This window comes from Pseudopipra pipra, chromosome 10 (assembly GCF_036250125.1).
Source record: "Pseudopipra pipra isolate bDixPip1 chromosome 10, bDixPip1.hap1, whole genome shotgun sequence".
Classification (NCBI taxonomy): domain Eukaryota; kingdom Metazoa; phylum Chordata; class Aves; order Passeriformes; family Pipridae; genus Pseudopipra; species Pseudopipra pipra.
The window spans coordinates 19201580-19220313 of record NC_087558.1 but is presented as its reverse complement, the minus strand read 5'-3'; the positions used below and the strand labels follow the sequence as shown (position 1 = coordinate 19220313).

At 42.2% G+C, this 18734-nt stretch overlaps 1 protein-coding gene across 3 annotated transcripts in view; it reads left to right on the top strand.

Moving 5' to 3' along the window:
• The first annotated feature begins 212 nt into the window (after nucleotides 1–212).
• Nucleotides 213–18734, top strand: part of PXYLP1 (2-phosphoxylose phosphatase 1) — a 47687-nt gene continuing 29165 nt past the window's right edge. The window contains exons 1-3 of one of the 3 annotated variants that reach the window (XM_064666558.1): nucleotides 5488–5600; nucleotides 8199–8328; nucleotides 14524–14655. In XM_064666558.1, the coding sequence (XP_064522628.1) occupies nucleotides 14577–14655 (79 nt within the window). In that variant the 5' untranslated portion in view covers nucleotides 5488–5600; nucleotides 8199–8328; nucleotides 14524–14576. Of the gene's footprint in view, nucleotides 333–5487; nucleotides 5601–8198; nucleotides 8329–14523; nucleotides 14656–18734 lie in introns of those variants that run through there. The other 2 variants (XM_064666556.1, XM_064666557.1) reach the window with 2 other exon arrangements.

The following is an 18734-nucleotide window of genomic DNA, read 5'->3' as shown; positions in this document are numbered from 1 at the left end:
AAATAAGGCGGCCGCTGAGGGTTGAATCTGCGTGTGCCCTGGGCGGTACCAGGTGTAGGATCCACACCTGGCTGTGGGACCCGCCCGTCCCGTCCCGGTGGGTGCAGCCCCGGCGGGCTCGGGGCGGTCCCCCCGCGGCGGGGGCGGTGTCCGGCAGGGGGCGCGGGCGGGCGCCGTGGCCGCTCGGGGGCGGCGCTCGGGCGGGTCGGGCGCGCGGCGGGCGCGGAGCCGCGGCCGTGTCGAGGCGGCGGCTCCAGCTCCGGCCACGGCACCGCCACCGGCTCCGGGCCCGGCACCGCCACCGGGACGAGGCGCCGAGCGCGGCGGGGCAGGTAAGGGGCCGCTGCCCGGGCAGGTGGGACGGCACCCGGGGCGCGCTGCCGGGGAGCGCCGGCGCCCCGGCACGGACCCGGCGGTGCCCGCGGTGCTCCCGTCCCGGCACGGACCCGGCGGCGCCGGCGGCGCGGTCGCTGTCGCCGCCCGGGCGCGGAGGGGGTGCGGCTCCGGGGGCCGCGCAGGGTCCGGGGCGGCCGGAGCGCGGCGGGCGGCGGCAGCGGGGCGGACCGAGGGGCTCGGCCGGTGCGAGCTGCCCCCGACGGCCGTGAGCTGCCCCCGACGGCAGGCGGGGCCCCGGGGGCGGACGGGCAGCAGCTCCCGGTACCCGCGGGCTCGGCTCGGCGTGTGCGGGCGGAGCGGCAGCACAGCCCCCCTGGACGGCGCTCGGCACCCCCGCGCTGACAGCCCCGCTCGGGTCCCCCGCCTGCGCTGGCGGGGGCTCCGGGGCTGGTGCGGAGCTGCTGTGCTGCTCCAGGGACAGATACTGTGTCACCTATTGTTGGATACACTGTGGCCGGAGTTGGAGTAACTTAGTGAGTTCACCTGTTTTCTGCTGCCTGATGTCTTTAGTGTATCCCATGGCAGCCCCTTTCTCTGCACGTACTTAACCTAGATATTTTTAGAGCCTTGAACAGACTTAGTGTGTTTCTGTGCCGCAGGTTCCTGAAGAATAACACTGAACATTTTGACAAGCATGGACTTTTCATTGGAAGTGTGTTCTGACATGGACATTGGCTTGGCCTTCATGCAGAATGTGGCCCTTACAAAATAACAATGAAACAAAAATCTGTAAGAGTATATTTTAAAATACCGGGAAATAAAGGGTTAAACAGTGTATTTGTAAATACTGTAACCTGAATTTCCAGACGGGTCACTCTACACGAATTCTTTGACAGTGGAAATTACAGAGTGAGAAGACAGTGTGTAATGACCTTACAAGCCTTTTATTTTGTCTAGCATCATAGTCTGAGTTTAGACCTTAAATTTTCTCTTTTACAAATTTTACAAATATAGTTTTATGTGGTGAAAAAAAACCTAGTGAATAAGTGGCTCTATCCTTGACTAACTGCTAAAGCTGTCACATATAATAAGTTATTGTGCCAGTATGACAATAGTAATGGGATATTAAACCAGCACATTTTGGCAGTAAGTAGCTGTAATACTTATGCCCTGTTTTGACGTCTGTAGAAGGAGGATTAGCTCAGACAGAATTTGTAGTGGGAGGGTGTGAGTGGGATGAAAAGCAAAAGCTGCTTAATTTTAATCTTCTCAAAAAGGTAACTACAAGTAGTGCACATGGTTAAAACACAGATGCTTCTTTCTCTAATGGCTTTTAATTGTAGTCTCTTAAATATTTTATGTAAACTCAGTAGTGCTGAAATATTACTTTTTATAGGATTCAATACATACTAAAAAAGCTCCCTGTTCCAGGCGGAAGGAAGCACTGAGGAGTAGCGGGGTCTGATATGAAGGTCTGACAACACCAGAACTGTAAAAGTGCTTTGGTGTAACTGAACCAGTGTGTCTGTACCAGTGTCTCTGGGCAGAGGTGGGGCTCAGGTTGGGTTATAGGCTTTTAATTATATGGCTTCAGTTTCGTGATCGTGAACTTGCTTTTCTCTAACAGCCTTCATTTGTCTTTTGGGCTTTCTCTTTTAGTTTTAAAAGTGGGCGTCTTGGAGTCAAGGCACAAAAAAGCAGTGCTTCGGGTTTTGCAAAACCCCCTGTCCCCCAGGAAGTTTGCTTCCTCCAGTGGTTTTACAATGGGGTGTATATTTTTACATATTTATCATGACCTCCTTAGACAAATGAAACCTTAAGTGTCCTGTGAGGTTTCTTATGTAGGTCTTTGTTCATGTTCGTAATCTCTTAGGAGACCTTTGAAACTAGACTTCAGTTTAATTTTTTTTGGATGCTTTTTCTCCTGAAGTTGCAGATGTAAAAAAAGAGAAATATATATATATATATATATATATATTTAGGTATAAAAGCTTTGTATCACAAGTGTATCTGCACGTTATTGCCCAAAAGAGGAATGGTGGATTCATGTGGTCCTAAGTGTGGCTTTTATCTGTATTTATGGTCAGTTCTAGTTGCATATTCTCTCATCTCCCCAAGATTTTATCTTTTGACTAATAAAAAAACATTGGCAATTAATTAAGTGAAAAACCACTGGGAGGTATGTGTTGCTCACAAACATAAATGAAATTAGTGTAGGAATTAAATGTTAAGCCACCTACTAACATATGCTTTATGATTTAGATTTATGATGGGTGCTACAAAGGAGGTGGTGGTACCTTAATTGTCCAAGAGGGTGGAGCCTTCAAGGGCCTCTACCAAAAGGAGGAGGCAGGCACTGGAGTAGAACAGACCAACACTGCTAGACAGGAGCCTGGGTGGGGAAAGATCTGCTTAAAAAGAAATGCCCAAATGTTGGACAGTGTACTTTGGGTCAAACCTGTTCAGAAGGGTGTATTTAAAAATACTCTAGCTTGGGTGGGAAATTATATACAAAAAAGAAAACTTAAATTGTGCAGCAAAAGGGGAGAAAATGTCAAACACCTGGGAGGAGACTTTAGATGTAGATTTCATGCAGGATTTCTACTTGCATAGATTTTAGTGTCATGGTAATTTTACTGGACTCGTACTAAAATGGAGCACAATATTTTATCAGTACTGCAATGAAATAAATATTTTCTGTTTTTCTTCTTCAAAATGCTTTCCAAAATGTTTTCCATAACAGGGAATGTAAGTGCAGGACAGTGTATGGTATAAGTTACACAGAAAGAGAACTGGAAACAGTTGATCATAAAGCTACATAAAGAATGGTGACAACTGAAGGTTCATATAGCAGTTTTCCAGAAAGCTGCTAGAAATACCATACAGACCATGACACGCTTCATATTCTGTTAAAACCAGGCTGCACTTCAGTGAATCCCACCAAGAGTGCCCTGAAACAAACATTTGGCTTTGCAAATCATTTAGGCAGAAAAGTTTGGGAAATTTTACTGTCGAAAACTTGTAGGGGAGGATACATGAGTCCTGATGCATGTCAATGCAGGAGCATGTGAGCTTTGCCTATGTGGCTTGTTTTGTGGCATTGAGTTTAGAGTAGAATTCAAAATTAATGTTCTTGTTTGTCTTGAAAGTATTAGGTAGTCTCTGATTACAGCTGGGTGAGACATTTTCTTGCTCAGTGAAGAAATAAAGAGTGGGAAGGTGTACTGTGACAAATGGCACTTATTATTGTTTTTAAAAAATCAGATAATGCCTGAATCATCAATGTAATAGGTCATCCTAAGCAGCAAAAAAGAGCATTTTTTTCATTGTGCAAGCTGATAATAGGAACATTTGCCAGGAGAGCTACAAAGGTGGATGGTGTATGATTATGCACTAAGTGGTTCTGATGACAGGCAGAGAATTCAGAGTATGATTGACAGGCTATTTCATATTGATTAGAGAAACAAACTGTGCTTTGAACAGCTAGACAGCTGGCAGATTTCTTAAAAATAACTGATTTTTGGAAGCTGAAATAATTAGGCCTATTTGTTTGTGCCACATGGTAAAGTCATTCAGAACTGCTGCTTGGAAATCCTACTCAGTGGTTGTTTTCCAGCTGATCCATTCATAGTTTCTGCAACCACCTCAAATTTTATTATGTACCAAGAATGAAGTCAGTTTCCCCCGGAAATTGTCATGTAATTCATGGCTTCCCTTGTGAAAATATAAAAATAAATACTGTAACTTTGTTTCCATGTCTGTGATAAATTTCAGTTACGTATGTAGTGGAAGCTACTGTACTATGATTTCCCAGTGCTAGCAGTGGCTTGTGTAAGACCCTGCAAATGTCTGCTACATGCTGTTGTTAATGACTATTTTAAAAGGACAAAGCCATATTTTTCTTCCTTTGTTCATCTTTCTTGCATCTGTCATTATGATGTTGGTTTACTGATTGCTCCTGGAGTCTGAACACAGGCTTGTGTTTCTGTCTCTGAAGACCTTTGGGTACCTTCATAAGGAGCTTCTGTGGGCTGATAAATTATAAAACCAGCTAAGCAACAAAAATGTGGCCCATGGGCCTTTCTGAGGAAATGCTGGGACATCATGTTTAATGGCAGCACTGCTTTTGTTTTTCCTTTTGAAGAAATAACTCCTCTGCCTGCGCCTGTGTGTTCAGTTGTCTGTAACTGTAACATGAAGTGTTTCCAGTGGTTAACTTGTGCTGCTGCCCTGAGGATCAAGGGAAAAGCCAGGCATGCCCTTTGCCAGGAGCACAGCAGTGTTCCCAGTGTGATGCCTATGTTATTCCCCACTCAGCTCTCCAGCAGCCAGGCAAGTTGGCAGTTGTACAGTGCTGTGGGAAAGAAAGGGCAGCAGAAAATGCTGAATGTCTGCTAATGCATCTGAGTAATCACCATTCTGGGGTTAGATTGCAGGAAGATGACAAAATTGCTGAATAAACTCTGTCTAGTCTTTTTTTTTCCCCCTTTCTTTTTTCCTTTTTTTCCTCTCCAGTATGAGCTGCCAGTTGTTGTTGCTGCAATGGACAATAGTATAGCCTGTGAAGAGGCAAAAGTTTTCCATTTGGAAGAGAAACAGAAGCCTGTATCTACCCTGTAATTTTGGATCCTTGAGATTGCATAGAGGTGGTTGAATATGGAAGTTTTGGGTGACCTGGCATATAATAGGATGGAATCTTGTAGCAGGGAGAAGTCAGGAGAAACATATTTTGGGATGAAAGTCAAAATACCGCTCGAGCACAAGGATAGAATAGAAATGTAATGGGTAATGAAATCAGTGTTAGCCATTCCATCCCTCTTGCACAAACACTTCTAACATCAGGTTGTTGCACTGACATTTTTCACATGTATAATTTAGCTAATTTAGTAAAATTGTGTTTTACTTCCTGGAAAGCTCTTGGTAAGGGCCAAATCACCAGATGTAAAATGACAATTTTAGGGTGAGCTGAAGGCATAGCTGGGTAGTGGTTATAGGTGGAGCTTGTGAGTGAAGGGCCAGGGGAACTGGGTGGGTTTGGATTCTAGCAATGATTCCAGAGGGTGAGGGGTGAAGGAGCAGCTGAAGACAGGATATGAGATGGGATGGTGAGTAGGCTGAAGAGATTATTAAGTCAGTGTCTCTTTTGGCTTAACTAGAATTTCCCCAAGTCCATTCAGTTGGAATACTGTGAGCAAATCAACCTGTGTGAACTCCTGAGAACTGCAGGTGTGGGACCTCTCATATTAGAATGTGTGTGTGTGCAGGTAGGTTATAAACTGCCCCAGTATAAGGTCATCTGGAATTAAAAGAAGGGCAGATTTGGGAGTTCAGATCCATCTAACCTGAGTGGGAGAGCTGACATGCAGAAGAAAATGCTGTCCTTAATACTAACTTCATCTCAAACATTGGATGGGATAACTTTGACCCAGTGTGGGAAAATAAGCATTTTTCTGCATTTATGAGCTTTCTTCGCTGATCTGTTTATTCAATGTGACTTCACTGGTTAATCACAGCTAGCTTTGAGTGCACCCCTGCAGTGTTTGCTTTCGAAATGAGTGCCAAAAGAAGGTATTTGCAGCAAAACACAACCCCTGATGCAGGAGTAGAAGGAGGCAGGTTCCTGTTCAGAGGCATGTTCAAAGGAAACGGATGCAGAGGGGAGTGTTATGGTAGGACATGGAGTTATTTAAACAATTGAAACTGTAAAAAGTAAAATCTTAACTTAAAAACCCCTTGAAAATAATTTCATAATTCAAGCACTCTAAGTGCTGCTTTTTGGAGCTGTGGTGTTATCTGATCAGCCACTGGCTGTGATCTGGGTGTGATTAGGATCTCTGCTCATACAATTACGAGCATATGGTATACCCTTTTAAAATTGTAAGTTTAAAAAAATTACATTCTGGTGCTGTTTTTTAAGAATTATTTAAGTATCTGTATGTTCCGGAATGGTTTTGCTGCCAGTTAATATTCAGTTCTGGCCTGGGGCCATCAAAATCACAAGGTTTCTTTCAAGTTTCATAATAATGTTAAAAAAGAGTTGCTCAGTTTCCTTTAAGGAAGTAAAAGAACTTCCTTTGGTTTTGTTTTTACTTTCTCTGAAGTTCAGAGACATGTATGACTCATTATTGCATAGGAAAAGCAATAGTAATATGGGGACATTCCTGAAGTGGATCACGGAGAGTTGGGCTTGTGACAGATTTTCCTAGATATTAAAACATCTGGTTCATACAGAGCCTCCAAAGTGATATGCTGGACTGGTGGGTCATTGTTGACTGCAACTTTTTTCAGGTTTCTACACAATAACATGTACAGCTGTAGGACACTGACATTGTTTCCAACCAAAAAGAAGTAATCAAGGACAGATCAAAGCACTCACTGAGAAGTTTGTCTGAATGCAAGGATCTCTTGAACTAAGTGTTTAGGTGGACTAGAGGAAACCACAGTTAAGGACATCTACTCTTGGAAATATTTCATACTCTCATACATTTGCTGTTCAGACAAGTAAACCACGTGATACCTATAAAATCATAGTTGGAAAACCAAAGGCCAAAGCTTGGAGAATTTTCAACAGTTCCTTAAAGGAAAATGAAAATGAGAGGTGTTAAGCTGCAAAGGAACTGCAGTAGTCTCTTCAGTACTTACAATTTGGGTATGCCATGAAGTCTGACTTTTTAGAAAGGGAAATGGTTTCTGATCTATCATTATTTCAACTCTGTTCTAAGCTTTGTCATTTGACAGATTTTATTATAGATTGGATTTTATTGGTAACACAACAGTGAAGCCTCTCTGTGGTTTGAAGGGAAGCAGTCCATGCTGTATTGTGTTCTGTCCAAAATGCAGCTTCAGATATTCCAAACCACATTCATCCTCAGAGATTCTGCTGCACTCTGAGACCTTACAGCAGTGTTGGTGGTGCCAAACAGACATCTCTGCTGAAGGACCAGCCTTCGAAGGTTCCTGTGGTGCCATGTGGAGCTTTCCCTGGGTGTTTCCCATAATGTGGAGCAGAACTTGGGCACAGAGGTTCTCGTTTCTGCTCTGAGCCCCCAGAATGAACTGACATCAGAGCATCAGTGACTAACAAGTATGACTAAAAGTACTAATCAAAAGAGAAAGAATGAATGAGCTGCAAAGCAGGAATTTTGATGCTGACCATCACTTTGTCCTCTGATCTAAACAGGTATCTAAATCTGGGAGAAAGTAGAACATAAAGGAGACTACAGACATGTTGAAATAAACATTCCATAATTGTTTCTATGTGCAATCCTGCATTTTCTCTTTTTTGACAGTCAGAGCTAATTTAGACTCCTGTTAAGTTCCTCTGGGCAGGGGCATGTCACCCCTGTGTCCTGGCTGATGGGAACACTTGATGTTCTTTATAAATAGAACAGTGAAGCTGATAGGATGAAATATGCCTTTGCCACCAGGATGCTGCTGGAGCCTGGGCATGAAGGTAAGCTATCTCCAAGTTGAATCTCTAAAGGATAAGTCTTCTGGGAAGAGGGGAAAAGGAGACTAAATTTAAAATACTTTTATTTATTTGTTTTTAACAGAAGGTTGTGCAGGTCATGGAAATTATGTCTGAATTGCAACTGTTCAGAACTTCTCTCACATATGCTGATAATTTTAGGAATAGCAGAGCATAGAGAAGGAAAAGATGATTTAGGGAAATGACTAAAGGAGTTAGATATTTATATTTTAATGCTGTAGTTTTCTTCATATATTAGTGGTCAGAGTGCAGAGGAGGTGAGCTGACACACCTGCAGGGTATGCTGTGCAAGGGTGAAAAAATATATAAAATCCAACACTTAATGATCTTTTCATGCTTTTTAGCAGTTCCTATACTTTTCTTTTTTTCTCAGTTGTCTTTGTTCAAGATAACATGGGCATCATGTAATCAGAACAGTGATGTAAATTTAAGGAAGCTCCAGAAACTGGGAGATTTCTGGATGCAAAATAAGTCAACTTCCAATGCTGGGAAACCCGTAAAAGGTAGTTGTAATGTTCTAGTGTTACATTACATTAACTGTGACATTAATGCACAAAACTTGAATATAGATGTCTCTGCATGGTTGTGTTTATTGCCCAATTTCAAGAGATTCATAGACTTGTATGTTATATTCTATAGGACTTAGACTGGAAAAAATCAAACGCAAACCTAAACGACGTAAACAGTTGTTCTGCTTGTGTCTCTGAGCATCTGATCTCTGAAAGAAGGCAGCTCATAGGGACAGAGTTCAAAAGATGGAAACAGTCCTCTGAAGGGTGTAAGCTGAAGATGGTTTTTCCAGAATTTCCAGGGTAAAACTGTATGAGAGTCCTGCTCAAACACCTCAAAGCTGGTTGGGAGAAAGAGGTGTTTGAAATGATCACCGATTCATCAGCTTGTGCACCTTGAGATTTAAAAGCAAAGATTTTGGAGTCAAGTGGACCTTTTATATTGAGAACAGTGGATTATCTTTGAGGTGTGGTCAGTTTTCAGCGTTGCTAATGGTCCCTTCATCCTTTCTGTCACCCTTGCTGACTGATTAAATTCAGTGGTAAATTTGCTGCACAGCGAAAATAATGAGTGCTGGAGAGAGGGGCAAAATTGTTTGAGTAAGATCTGTTTGATCCCTCAGCTTTTATGAAGTGGGAGCTTGTGCTGGTTGCTTTGACAGACTGGGCAGCCCTGCTGGGCCACTGTCAATTGCTTTTGCACATCACAAGACCAGCTGGGCCAGTTTCAGAATTTTAGTACTGATTAGGTAAGGGAGAAACTTGGAATGGGAAAAAAGAGAAATTTAGATGTAGACACTTTTAATGTACTAAAATATATTATACTTAAGCAACTTAGGTGGTTTTTTTTTTTTAAATCAGATATTTGCTGCTAAACTAATAAAAAAATAAAATTATAATAAGTAACTATTAGTTTGTACGTATCAACATGTAGCCATGCTTTGTTGGACAGGCACAGCTTCCTGCTGTTTCTGTGCCTGGCTACTCTGGTGTGGTACATGGCTTTTTTTTTTTTTTTTTTTCTTTTACCATGGCTTTCCTTATCTTCACTTAAACTGTTTATTTGTTTGGGGTTTTTTTCTTTGTAATACGACTGCTGACCTGTTTGTACTTTCAGTTGAGGTTTGTGCGTTCTGTGGTTACTGAGTTCCAGCTTGAGTCGTGGGGTGGGCTAACACGAGTAACATTACCGAGCAGGTTTTATTTAATATTTTCAATGATGAGCTGGTTTTACTCTTTTTAGAAATATGGGTTTTTTTGCACCAAGTGTTGTGACCTATTTTTCATAAACATTCTTTTTAAAAAGAATGAATGCTTGTTCCTTTCCAGTGGGAAAATGAAGAGTTGTGGTTAACAGTGTCACAGGTGCTGGCTGTGTTACTTTGTGATGCTGTGCAAAATGCAGCTGCAGTGTTGCAGGGATCCTCTGCCCACTTTACATTGCTGCTGTTACAGTCGGCTGTGGGGGTTTTGTGAGGGTTTCCTCACTGTGACAATTACAAGCACGAGTAGCTAAGCAGGTCGTGCTGACCAGAGAATTGAGTGTTCCCATTTCCTCTCTGTCTGGTGCTTGCCACAGATCTATATAGCACTGGTCGATTTGGTCATGTCAATCCCAGCCACTGCTTTTCATTCCTGCAGTAAAAAAAAGCAAATCCCTTGAAGCACCAAAGAAAAGGTTTGGCTTGTGCCACTTACTGACTCAACTATTTTCTGCACTTGCCAATTCAAGAGTATGAAGTTCCTCACTGTCTGGAGTTCTCTGGACTTGTGGGTTTTAGTAGGTGAAAAATGTACTGCCTGGTGGGCTGCTGCCCAATGGCTGGGGGTTAATTGGTGGAGCATCACAGGTTAAAGTGAAAGCCAAGGCAGACATTTTCATTAGAATTGTATCAGGAGCTTTCACCTTCATTTCAGATATCTTCAGAACAGGTTTTGTCAGAAAATAAGCCTACAGATGTAGCTGTATCAAAAAGATAATTTAAAACTTTCTTTTGCAGTGAAGAGACATCAGACTAGTAAGTGGGTCCCTGACCTGCTTATTCCATGACCTTTTCTAAAACTATGAATGTTAGTCCAAATCAACCTTATGTTGTCTGTAGGATTTTTTTTTCTCCCTCCTACGCTCTATAAACTTGCTGCAAAGTATACCTCTGTCTTTGGTCTATAGTTAGGTACAGGCTGAGCACTACCTTCTTTTTTGGGCAAAGTCACCATTTCTCTTTGCTGGTTCATTGTGACCACTTTTGCTCACTTGTTTTAGTAGACAATGTCATTTTGATGTACCACATCAGATAAATACAGTAATTTTATTGAGGCAGACTTGAGGAGCACTATTGATTATTTATGGAGACATGCTATTTTAATCAAGTAGATTCATTTGAGCTGTCATGGTGAGTCAGTATAATTCCATGCTTACACTTCATGCTGGAAAGTAGGTTTGTATTATAGATGGATACTGGTGATTTAGAGGATGTAGCAGTATCAGTCAATTGGCACAAAAGTTTGGCAGTGGTGGTTTAGTGTCACGTCCAACCTCACAAGCCATTTGAAAGCATTGATGTCAAGTTATTTTCAGGGCCTGACTTAATATAATCAAAAGAAATAGTTTAGCTAGTCAGCCCTGCAAAAAATGCCTTCTCTGTATTTTGCTGAGGAGGAGGGGTTGCTGGGGGGGTTCTCTGTGAAGCAGTGGCTGCCGGTGCCCCATGAGTGCTGCACAGAAAGTAGGTTAGTGCTGGCAGCTGCTCTGCCTCCCATGGGCTCCGGGCAGACAGGCTGCTCTCCCAACATTTCTAGGGAGTTACTAACTTTTCCAGGGACATGGCCTAGTCTCCTGCCTCCCTGGCTTGGCCTTTAATCATTAATCTGTTTTTACCTTTGTGTGAGCATACAGCAGCTTAGCACCTTACACTAACACGTGCGTGTGATTAGGTAAGAGCTGAGGATGCTCTACATGCTGTGAGTCATTCTGAGGTGTTTTGATGAGTTGAGGTTTTGGATCACGTTTAAAAGGAAAAGTTAAATTCTATGGGTAGGTAGGTAGGTATGCTGCAAAAGGTGATTCAGAAGTAGCCTTTTATTTATCTGTGTTTCGATATAATGGCTATCATTATGAATATCTAGACTGCTTAAGTGTGTCACACATAATTAGTGTCACTGAAATGTTTGGAGTTCTGTAGGTTGCCTTTATCAAGTCCTACATTCATGGAAACAGAATTGTGGAATTGTTTAAGTTGTTAAAGACCTATAAAATCATTGAGTCCAACTGTTCCCCCAGCACTGCCAAGCCCACCACTAAACCCTGTCACCCAAGTGCTACATCTCCACATCTGTTAAATCCCTCCAGGGATGGAGACTCCACCACTGCCCTGGGCAGTGTGGAGTCTGTGTGTCTCAATGCTTAACAACCCTTTCTGTAAAGAAATTTTTCCTAATATCCAATCTAAACCTCCCTGTCTCGGGGATGAGCTTAAATCACTGCATTTTGAGCACACATCAGAAGCTGCTGCTGGAATGCTGCCGATCCCAGTGCCGAGTTCCACCTGTTCTGCAGCGGTGTGGGGCTTACTCACCTTGAAAAGCAGTCAGTACTTCCTTGTGTCCGAGGCACAGAGCCAAGGCCTGTTCCTGGGGACTATTGAGGTAGTGCTGTCAGTTGTTGACAGAATTGACCTTTGGGCACTGGGAGCTCACAGTGTGGGGATGGTGGGGCTGGGGCACGACCTGCACTCCGTCCTGTGCCAAGAGTAAATAGATAAAGATTGACATGACCTAAATGTCACCGTAGCAGCAGATGCTCTGCAGTGCTGCAGCCTCTTGCTACATGGTAGTATAACCTGAAAACCCAAAATGTGTTTTGCTGTGTGGTTTGTTTTTTTTGTTTCATCTGCACGTAAAAATAGGTTTGTGGGAAGAGAAGGTTGGTTGGCTTTTATTTTTCCGCCTCCCAGCTTCGTTTTATCTTTTTTAGCTTACAAATGCTCACTTGAGTGAGTGCTCACAATACTTATTGTACTGCCTGCACTGTTCTGTGCTGGCTAAGTGCTGCTTTTCCCTGGGAGCACCTTGTGTGCCATCACAGAGGAGCAGAGGCTTCAGTACACGGGCTCTCAAATGTTCACCTGATTCCCACGAGCTTGTTACCAAGTAAGAGCTGATGACAAATTGTATTGACAGGCTTTTAATTAACAACTACTCAACAGGAGATGTTCCTGTTCCTCATAAGTTGCAACACAGCAACTTTTAATTTGTTAGCAAGCCAAGGTATATTTAAAAGAAAAGTCTTTCCACCTTGTTTATAATTTCTTGAGTGATGAATTTCAAATTCAATGTTTTAAAACTTCTGATCTTGCAATTAAGGCTTAAAGCTAATTAAGCTTATTCTCTAAAACATTTTGGTATTATGAGGTGTGTATGATCTCCTATTTTCCAGTCTTGTAATTTTTCCTTTTTTTTGTGGCAGTTTTATTTTATGCAAAAATGTTATTAATGAGTGTAGACTGTGTACAAGACCTCTTGTTCCTGAGAGCTTTTTAATAGATTTTACCTTCTCTTCCCTGCTAAGTCTATTTTTGCTTTTTCCTGTGGTTCCCCTTCTGTTCTTCCATCTGTTTGGTTGAACTGCTTTATTCTCTCCTGGTGTATTGTATACACTAATCCTTTTACCTTTACCCTTCACAGCTTTGTTGAGTTGCAGTGCTGTAGTTCAGTTTTGTTCCCACATGCCTTTCACTAAGATGTTCCCAGATGAGCTATGATTTTGTGAAATTGAGACTGTTAAAATTGTTCCGTCTTTCTCTATTTTTTTTTTAACTCTATTTTTATTACTGCTTGCACATGCCATTTATGGTGCTGTTGGCATTTGGGAAAAATACTGTAATGATTCTGGTTTTTTGCTTCTCAGAATCTCCAGATCTTTCCATTTTTCCACAGTTTCCAAAAGCTGTGAAAGCAGCTCTCCAAGTAAAACGAGATGGAAAGACCTCAATCCTGCAAAATGCACATGCATAATGGATTTCACTTACTGCAAGCCCCACTGCTTTCATTTCTGTGAGATCACCACTAGTGCTCTTGGGTCTCATTGCTTTGTATGATGAAAGTCCCTTTGGGCCACATCGTAGATCCCACAACTTTTCAAGACCAACCACAATAGATAAAATAAGTTCAGTGATTCCCGAGAACGTTTCAAATACTAATAAGAAAATTAATTAGGGGGTGGAGGGGAAATCTGAATTTTGAGGTTGTGATTTTATCAGCACTCAGAGGTAAAGATTAAAATCTTGCTAAGATGGTTAGTTTTCGGAGTGCAAAAGAGTTTTGGCAAGCAAATACGTATTAATTACATGGATGTGTAAACCTTGTCATTATCAAAAGCAGGAAAGAAGGAAGAGACGTCTCTTTCTGTGAGGAAATAAGTGCTGGGGCAAAATGAAACTGTGTGTGGGGAAAAAAGTTATTTTTTGTCAACATGTTTGAATGTTTTGTCATAAACAGAGCTCAGTTCAAAGGATCTGAGAATCTCAGAAGGTTTCTTTCAAGACTAACCAATTTCCTGCAACACGCTGTCAGTGCTAGGAAGAGGCATCTCTTGCACATAAGAGCAGCTGGTTGTTTAAAAAAAAAAAGTGTAGGGGGGAGAACACCCCACCCCCATCCCTTATATAGAGCTATTTTCCAAAGGAAAATGTACATCTGTGAAAACAGGGCACTTCAGCAAATTCTGTGCACTTTGGAATGTCTCTTCCTAACGGTGCATGCTTCTTGTTTGGATATTTTCAGGAACGGGCTTGGGGATTTTTTTGTATTTTCACTATTGCAATGAGTTGAGTCCTGAAGTTTAATTACTTTCCCATTTTCTGTGTAGTGGTGTTGATAGTTCTTCTTAATCTTTATTGTCTTAAATAAGAATTGTGAATGTATTAACCCTGTCTTAGCAGGGGAAAACTTAATTTTACAGGAAATAGCATTTTTTTAAATTTACTTGAAAGTTCTGTCATGTGGAAATATAGTTAATATTATAACTAGGGCGAAGGCAACTTATCCATACCGTTGTTGCCAACTTGAATTTCCTTGTGTGCTTGCCTTTAAGAAATAACTTGACACTGTCAAAAGGATATTTGAATTTTCTTTGCTGTAGCTGATGCTTCCACATCTGAAAGATATTTGCCAATGTTTTGTTGTTTGCAGGAACCAGTGGTATATGAAGATGGAACCATGAAGAGAAAGCAGAAGGAATAATAATGCTTTTCCGAAACCGTTTTCTGTTCTTGCTGGCCTTGGCAGCCTTGTTGGCCTTTCTGAGCCTCAGTCTACAATTCTGTAAGTGCCCTCCCCTTTTGTTTTCTACATATAATGATCTATAGGTGTGTTTAAAAATGGCCATGATTATTTGTTATTTAAGCATTCTATCTGTATTTAAATACTTGGGTGTTTTGTTTTGTTGGTTTTTTCCCTCAGGGTTTTTTTTTGTTTGTTTTTCCAAAAAGTAAGAAAAACAGTTTTGTGTGCCTCAGAGGAATCTATACAATTTCGAGACTTCAAATCAGGCTATCTTAAATCAAAAAAACCTGCATTTTGTAGTGCAATTAAGTAATTGAATGTGATTGAATCTTTCCATGAAAGTAGACAAACCACATTTGAGTGAAAAACTGCAGCAATTCCTTTGAGTAAAATCTGCTGCAATTCCTGTGTTACGTTGCATCAGAGCAGACGGGATTGAGAAAACTGCTGTGAGGGTTGAGTGTTGGAACTTCCCCTTATTTGTGCCCTCACATTAGGAAACTTTAAACAGTTGAATTGGCTCATCACAAGTGGTTGGTTTGTTTAAGAAAAGATAAATTATGTTGTGCTTCAGATAATTAATCCTGGGTCAGTGCAGAGGGCCCTCGTGTCCTGATGACTAAGCAGGAGGGTGGTGCTGAAGGCAGGGCAGGGTAGGTGACAAGTGAGCATTGTGCCATAGGACTGATTATCACCTACTTCTGAGAGATAACATTTGCTAGGCAAAGCCATGTTTTGTGTAAATCTGGTCTAATACACAGCAGTGTAATTAGTTGCTGTTAGAGGGCAGGGAAAAATGCTATCCATAGGCTAGGATAACATTCTTTGTTGTTGTGTTCCTTGCATCTTGTTTTAATGAGCACGGTCCTTCTGGGCTATGTTCCTTTCGCATAGTGTAAAAAAAATCCCAAAATTCAGAAGATTGCTTTAGATTTAGAATGTGTCTTTTGCATATGATAGACAACTTATAAGAAAGGGGGAGAGAAGATGAAAGAAACTTTGTGGTTTTCTGCTACTATTTTTGTGTGTTTAAACTCATCTGCATGTAAGACAGGGATGTGTGGCTTTTTCAGCCTCCAATGGCCACAAGCCAGTGGGTCTGATTGCAGCTTGTTTTGCCCATTAGGCTCTTTATGGCTCTACCCTTGATGTTGTATGGTTGGTTATGGATTGTGCATAGGGTGAAGGTCCTAGAGGAACTGCAGCTGAAACATGAAACTGAATTGTTAACTAAAATGAGTTTTATTTAGAGATGAGGAGAGTGAATCACATTTCCTCTAAAGAGGAAATTATTTTCTACTTAATTAGAACATGACATTTGTGAAGAGGAATTCCAGGAGATAAAGATGTTTGAGGGGTGCTTTAAAAAGCACATAAGCTACAGCAAGCAGCCGTCATGAAGCTCAGTGCCAATACCAACACTGATACAGAAACTTTTCCATAATGAGATCTGCAATACAGTCTAGTGGGAACCAAGACATACAGGTAACCTGATGTTTTAACTTCTACCAGCTTCAGGTTGTAGAGCAATTAGTTCAAACTTGGAACCAAGACCATCTCCACAGCAAAGAGAAAACTCACTTCCATCATCATGTACTTCTAGGCTAGCTCTGTCTGCTGAGCAACCTGTAGCTCAGCAGCTTTAGATGAGTTGTCAGTGCTATCACTTGTTGCTCTCTTTATCAGGAACTTTACCTGTCACATCCTCACCAGTGCCTCACCAGTTTCTGTCAGGAAACACTGTTTTTCACATCCTCAGAATGTTTTAACTTTGGGATTGTTGGGTCAGGCTGGTCTCAACACCAAAAGCAGCGTGACTCCCCCTTCTCCAGCCATCACTGATAACTCTTGCAAACAGTAAAGTTCAAGCTGTTTTATCCCCCCTTAGGCAGAGCATCCTGCTGCAGGCCCCTCAAGAGAGTCCAGGGAAGGGCAACAGAGCTGAGGAAGGGTCTGGAGCTCAAGTCTGATGAGGAGCAACTGAGGGAGAGGGACGTATTTAGCCTTAAGAAAAGAACACTCTTTACAACTACCCTAAAGCAGGTTGTATGGGGTGGGTGGGGGTCCGTCTCTTCTCCTGGGTAACAAATGATAGGACAAGAGGAAATAGCCTCAAGTTGTGCCAGTGGAGGTTTAGATTGGATATTAAGAAAAATGTCTTACAGAACAGGTAGTCATGCACTGGAACAGGCTGCCCAGGGCAGTGGTGGAGTCACCATCCCTGGAGGGGATTTAAGAGACATTGTAGATGTGGCAGCTGGGGACATGGCTTAGTGGGGAACACAGTGGTGCTGGCTTAACAGTTGGAGCTGATGATCTTGGAGGTCTTTTCCAACCTAAATGATTCTGTGATACGATTTATGTTCATGGAATGAAAATGGGTGCTTATGCATTTAGACTCAGGAAATTGCCCAAGCCACTGATTTGTTTTGTTTTGTTTGAAGGGAGTTAACTGCTGAAGCATTTGGAGTGGAAATGGATGTTTTATGCTGTTGTGAGATTGCATTTCTCTGTTAGCAAGCAGTGCACAGCTTTGTGGAGGAGGGTTGGTAATTTTAAAACACACTACTGCTTTTCTAAGCATAAGATGTTGAAAACGTCTCTTCCTTTCTGTGATAAATTTGTTTATAAAATTGAAACAGTAACACTAAATGTATAATTATACAAAAGGTGCCTATCTTCCTTTTTCAAACTTCTGCTTTAGGGCAGGGCATAGCTCCTATAAATGCTTGATATTTTATCCCTCTTGTCCACACGTGGAACTGTGGCAATTTGAAGCCAGACTTGTGAGTTGTAGCTGACTCTGAAGCAAAGGGAGTAGTAAAGGCCAAGTTCAGCTGATTTTCCATAGGTTCTGACTCAATATTACAGACAGCCCACACTGGGATGGCTGACAAGGTCACAGTCTGGCCTATGCTTGAGCTGTGAGGGTTCAAGAATTGCTTGCAGCAGTTTGCCACCCAGTCAAGCAGAAAAGGATGCTGGTTTACTTTAATAGACTGTGCTATGAAAGGTCTGGAAGTGCTTTATGAGCAGTGATTTCTGCAGCCATGATGAAGTGGAGGTGATGGGTGTCCTGTTAGCAATCCTAATGCAAGTTTGTCCTTCCTTGTAAGACAGACTCCTGAGACAATTCTTTCAGAGCTAATAGTTGTCACATCTCAAGTTCAGACAAAAGGACAAAAATGGTGGGGAAAACAACCAGTACCAGACCTCAGAATCCCAGCCTATTGGTAGGCTGGGAATGAACCCAGAATTGATAGAAAACTGTGTGCCTTGTTCTGATGTTTGTTTGTTCTTGGTCCCTTTCTCTTCTATTGTGGTTTCTGAGTTCTGGTTTAAACTAGTTTGATTTCCTGTATTATTCTTTTCACCACAAGGCTGGTGCTTTGCTTGGATGCTAACAGTTTAACTTACAGGGTCAGTCATTGAGAAAGTTTCCCCTGAAGACTCTCTTGAGAGCAAACAACAGCTCTGAGTGCTAGAAGTGTTCTCTCCCACCAGCAGTTGCACTGGATAGAGGTGGAGTGATTGGCAAGGACCAAGATCAGGAGCTGCCTTGTGTCTGCAGAGCCGTGTGCCAGAGGTGCTCTGTGGAGCAGTGGGTTCATGTTTGGCACACATTGTGTGCTGGCTTAGCTTGCTGGATCAAATGCCAGCTGAATCTTCATCTCCTCATCCTGAGAAGAGGGAGACATATAAGCAGAGTGTGCTTTGCTGCATAGTTGGAGAAAGGACTCTTTTTAAACTGTAATGGTTATTCTTCCAAGTGATGCAGTTGCTTTGGATCCCCTAAGATCCTTCCTGCTGCCAGAGTTGTCTGTCGTGTACATTTTGGGCAATGGGGCACTTCATGAGTTCTGCTCTCTATGTCCTTGTTCAGGAGCAAAAGGCCCAGGTTCTGTGTATAGTCTTTTCCTGTGCTGCTCCAACTGCCCCAGGTGCCAGGCTCACCTGCCTGAGGTGCCAGCTGCCTCCCTGGGAATCACACTTGGAGCAGTAGGGTGAGGGAACTTTCTTCAAGAAGTTCTACTGTTTTCAAGCTCTGTGTATTTATTTAGATAAATAATGCCTCAGGCTTTGTTTCTGAAACGTACTCTGTCTCCAATGGATAATTA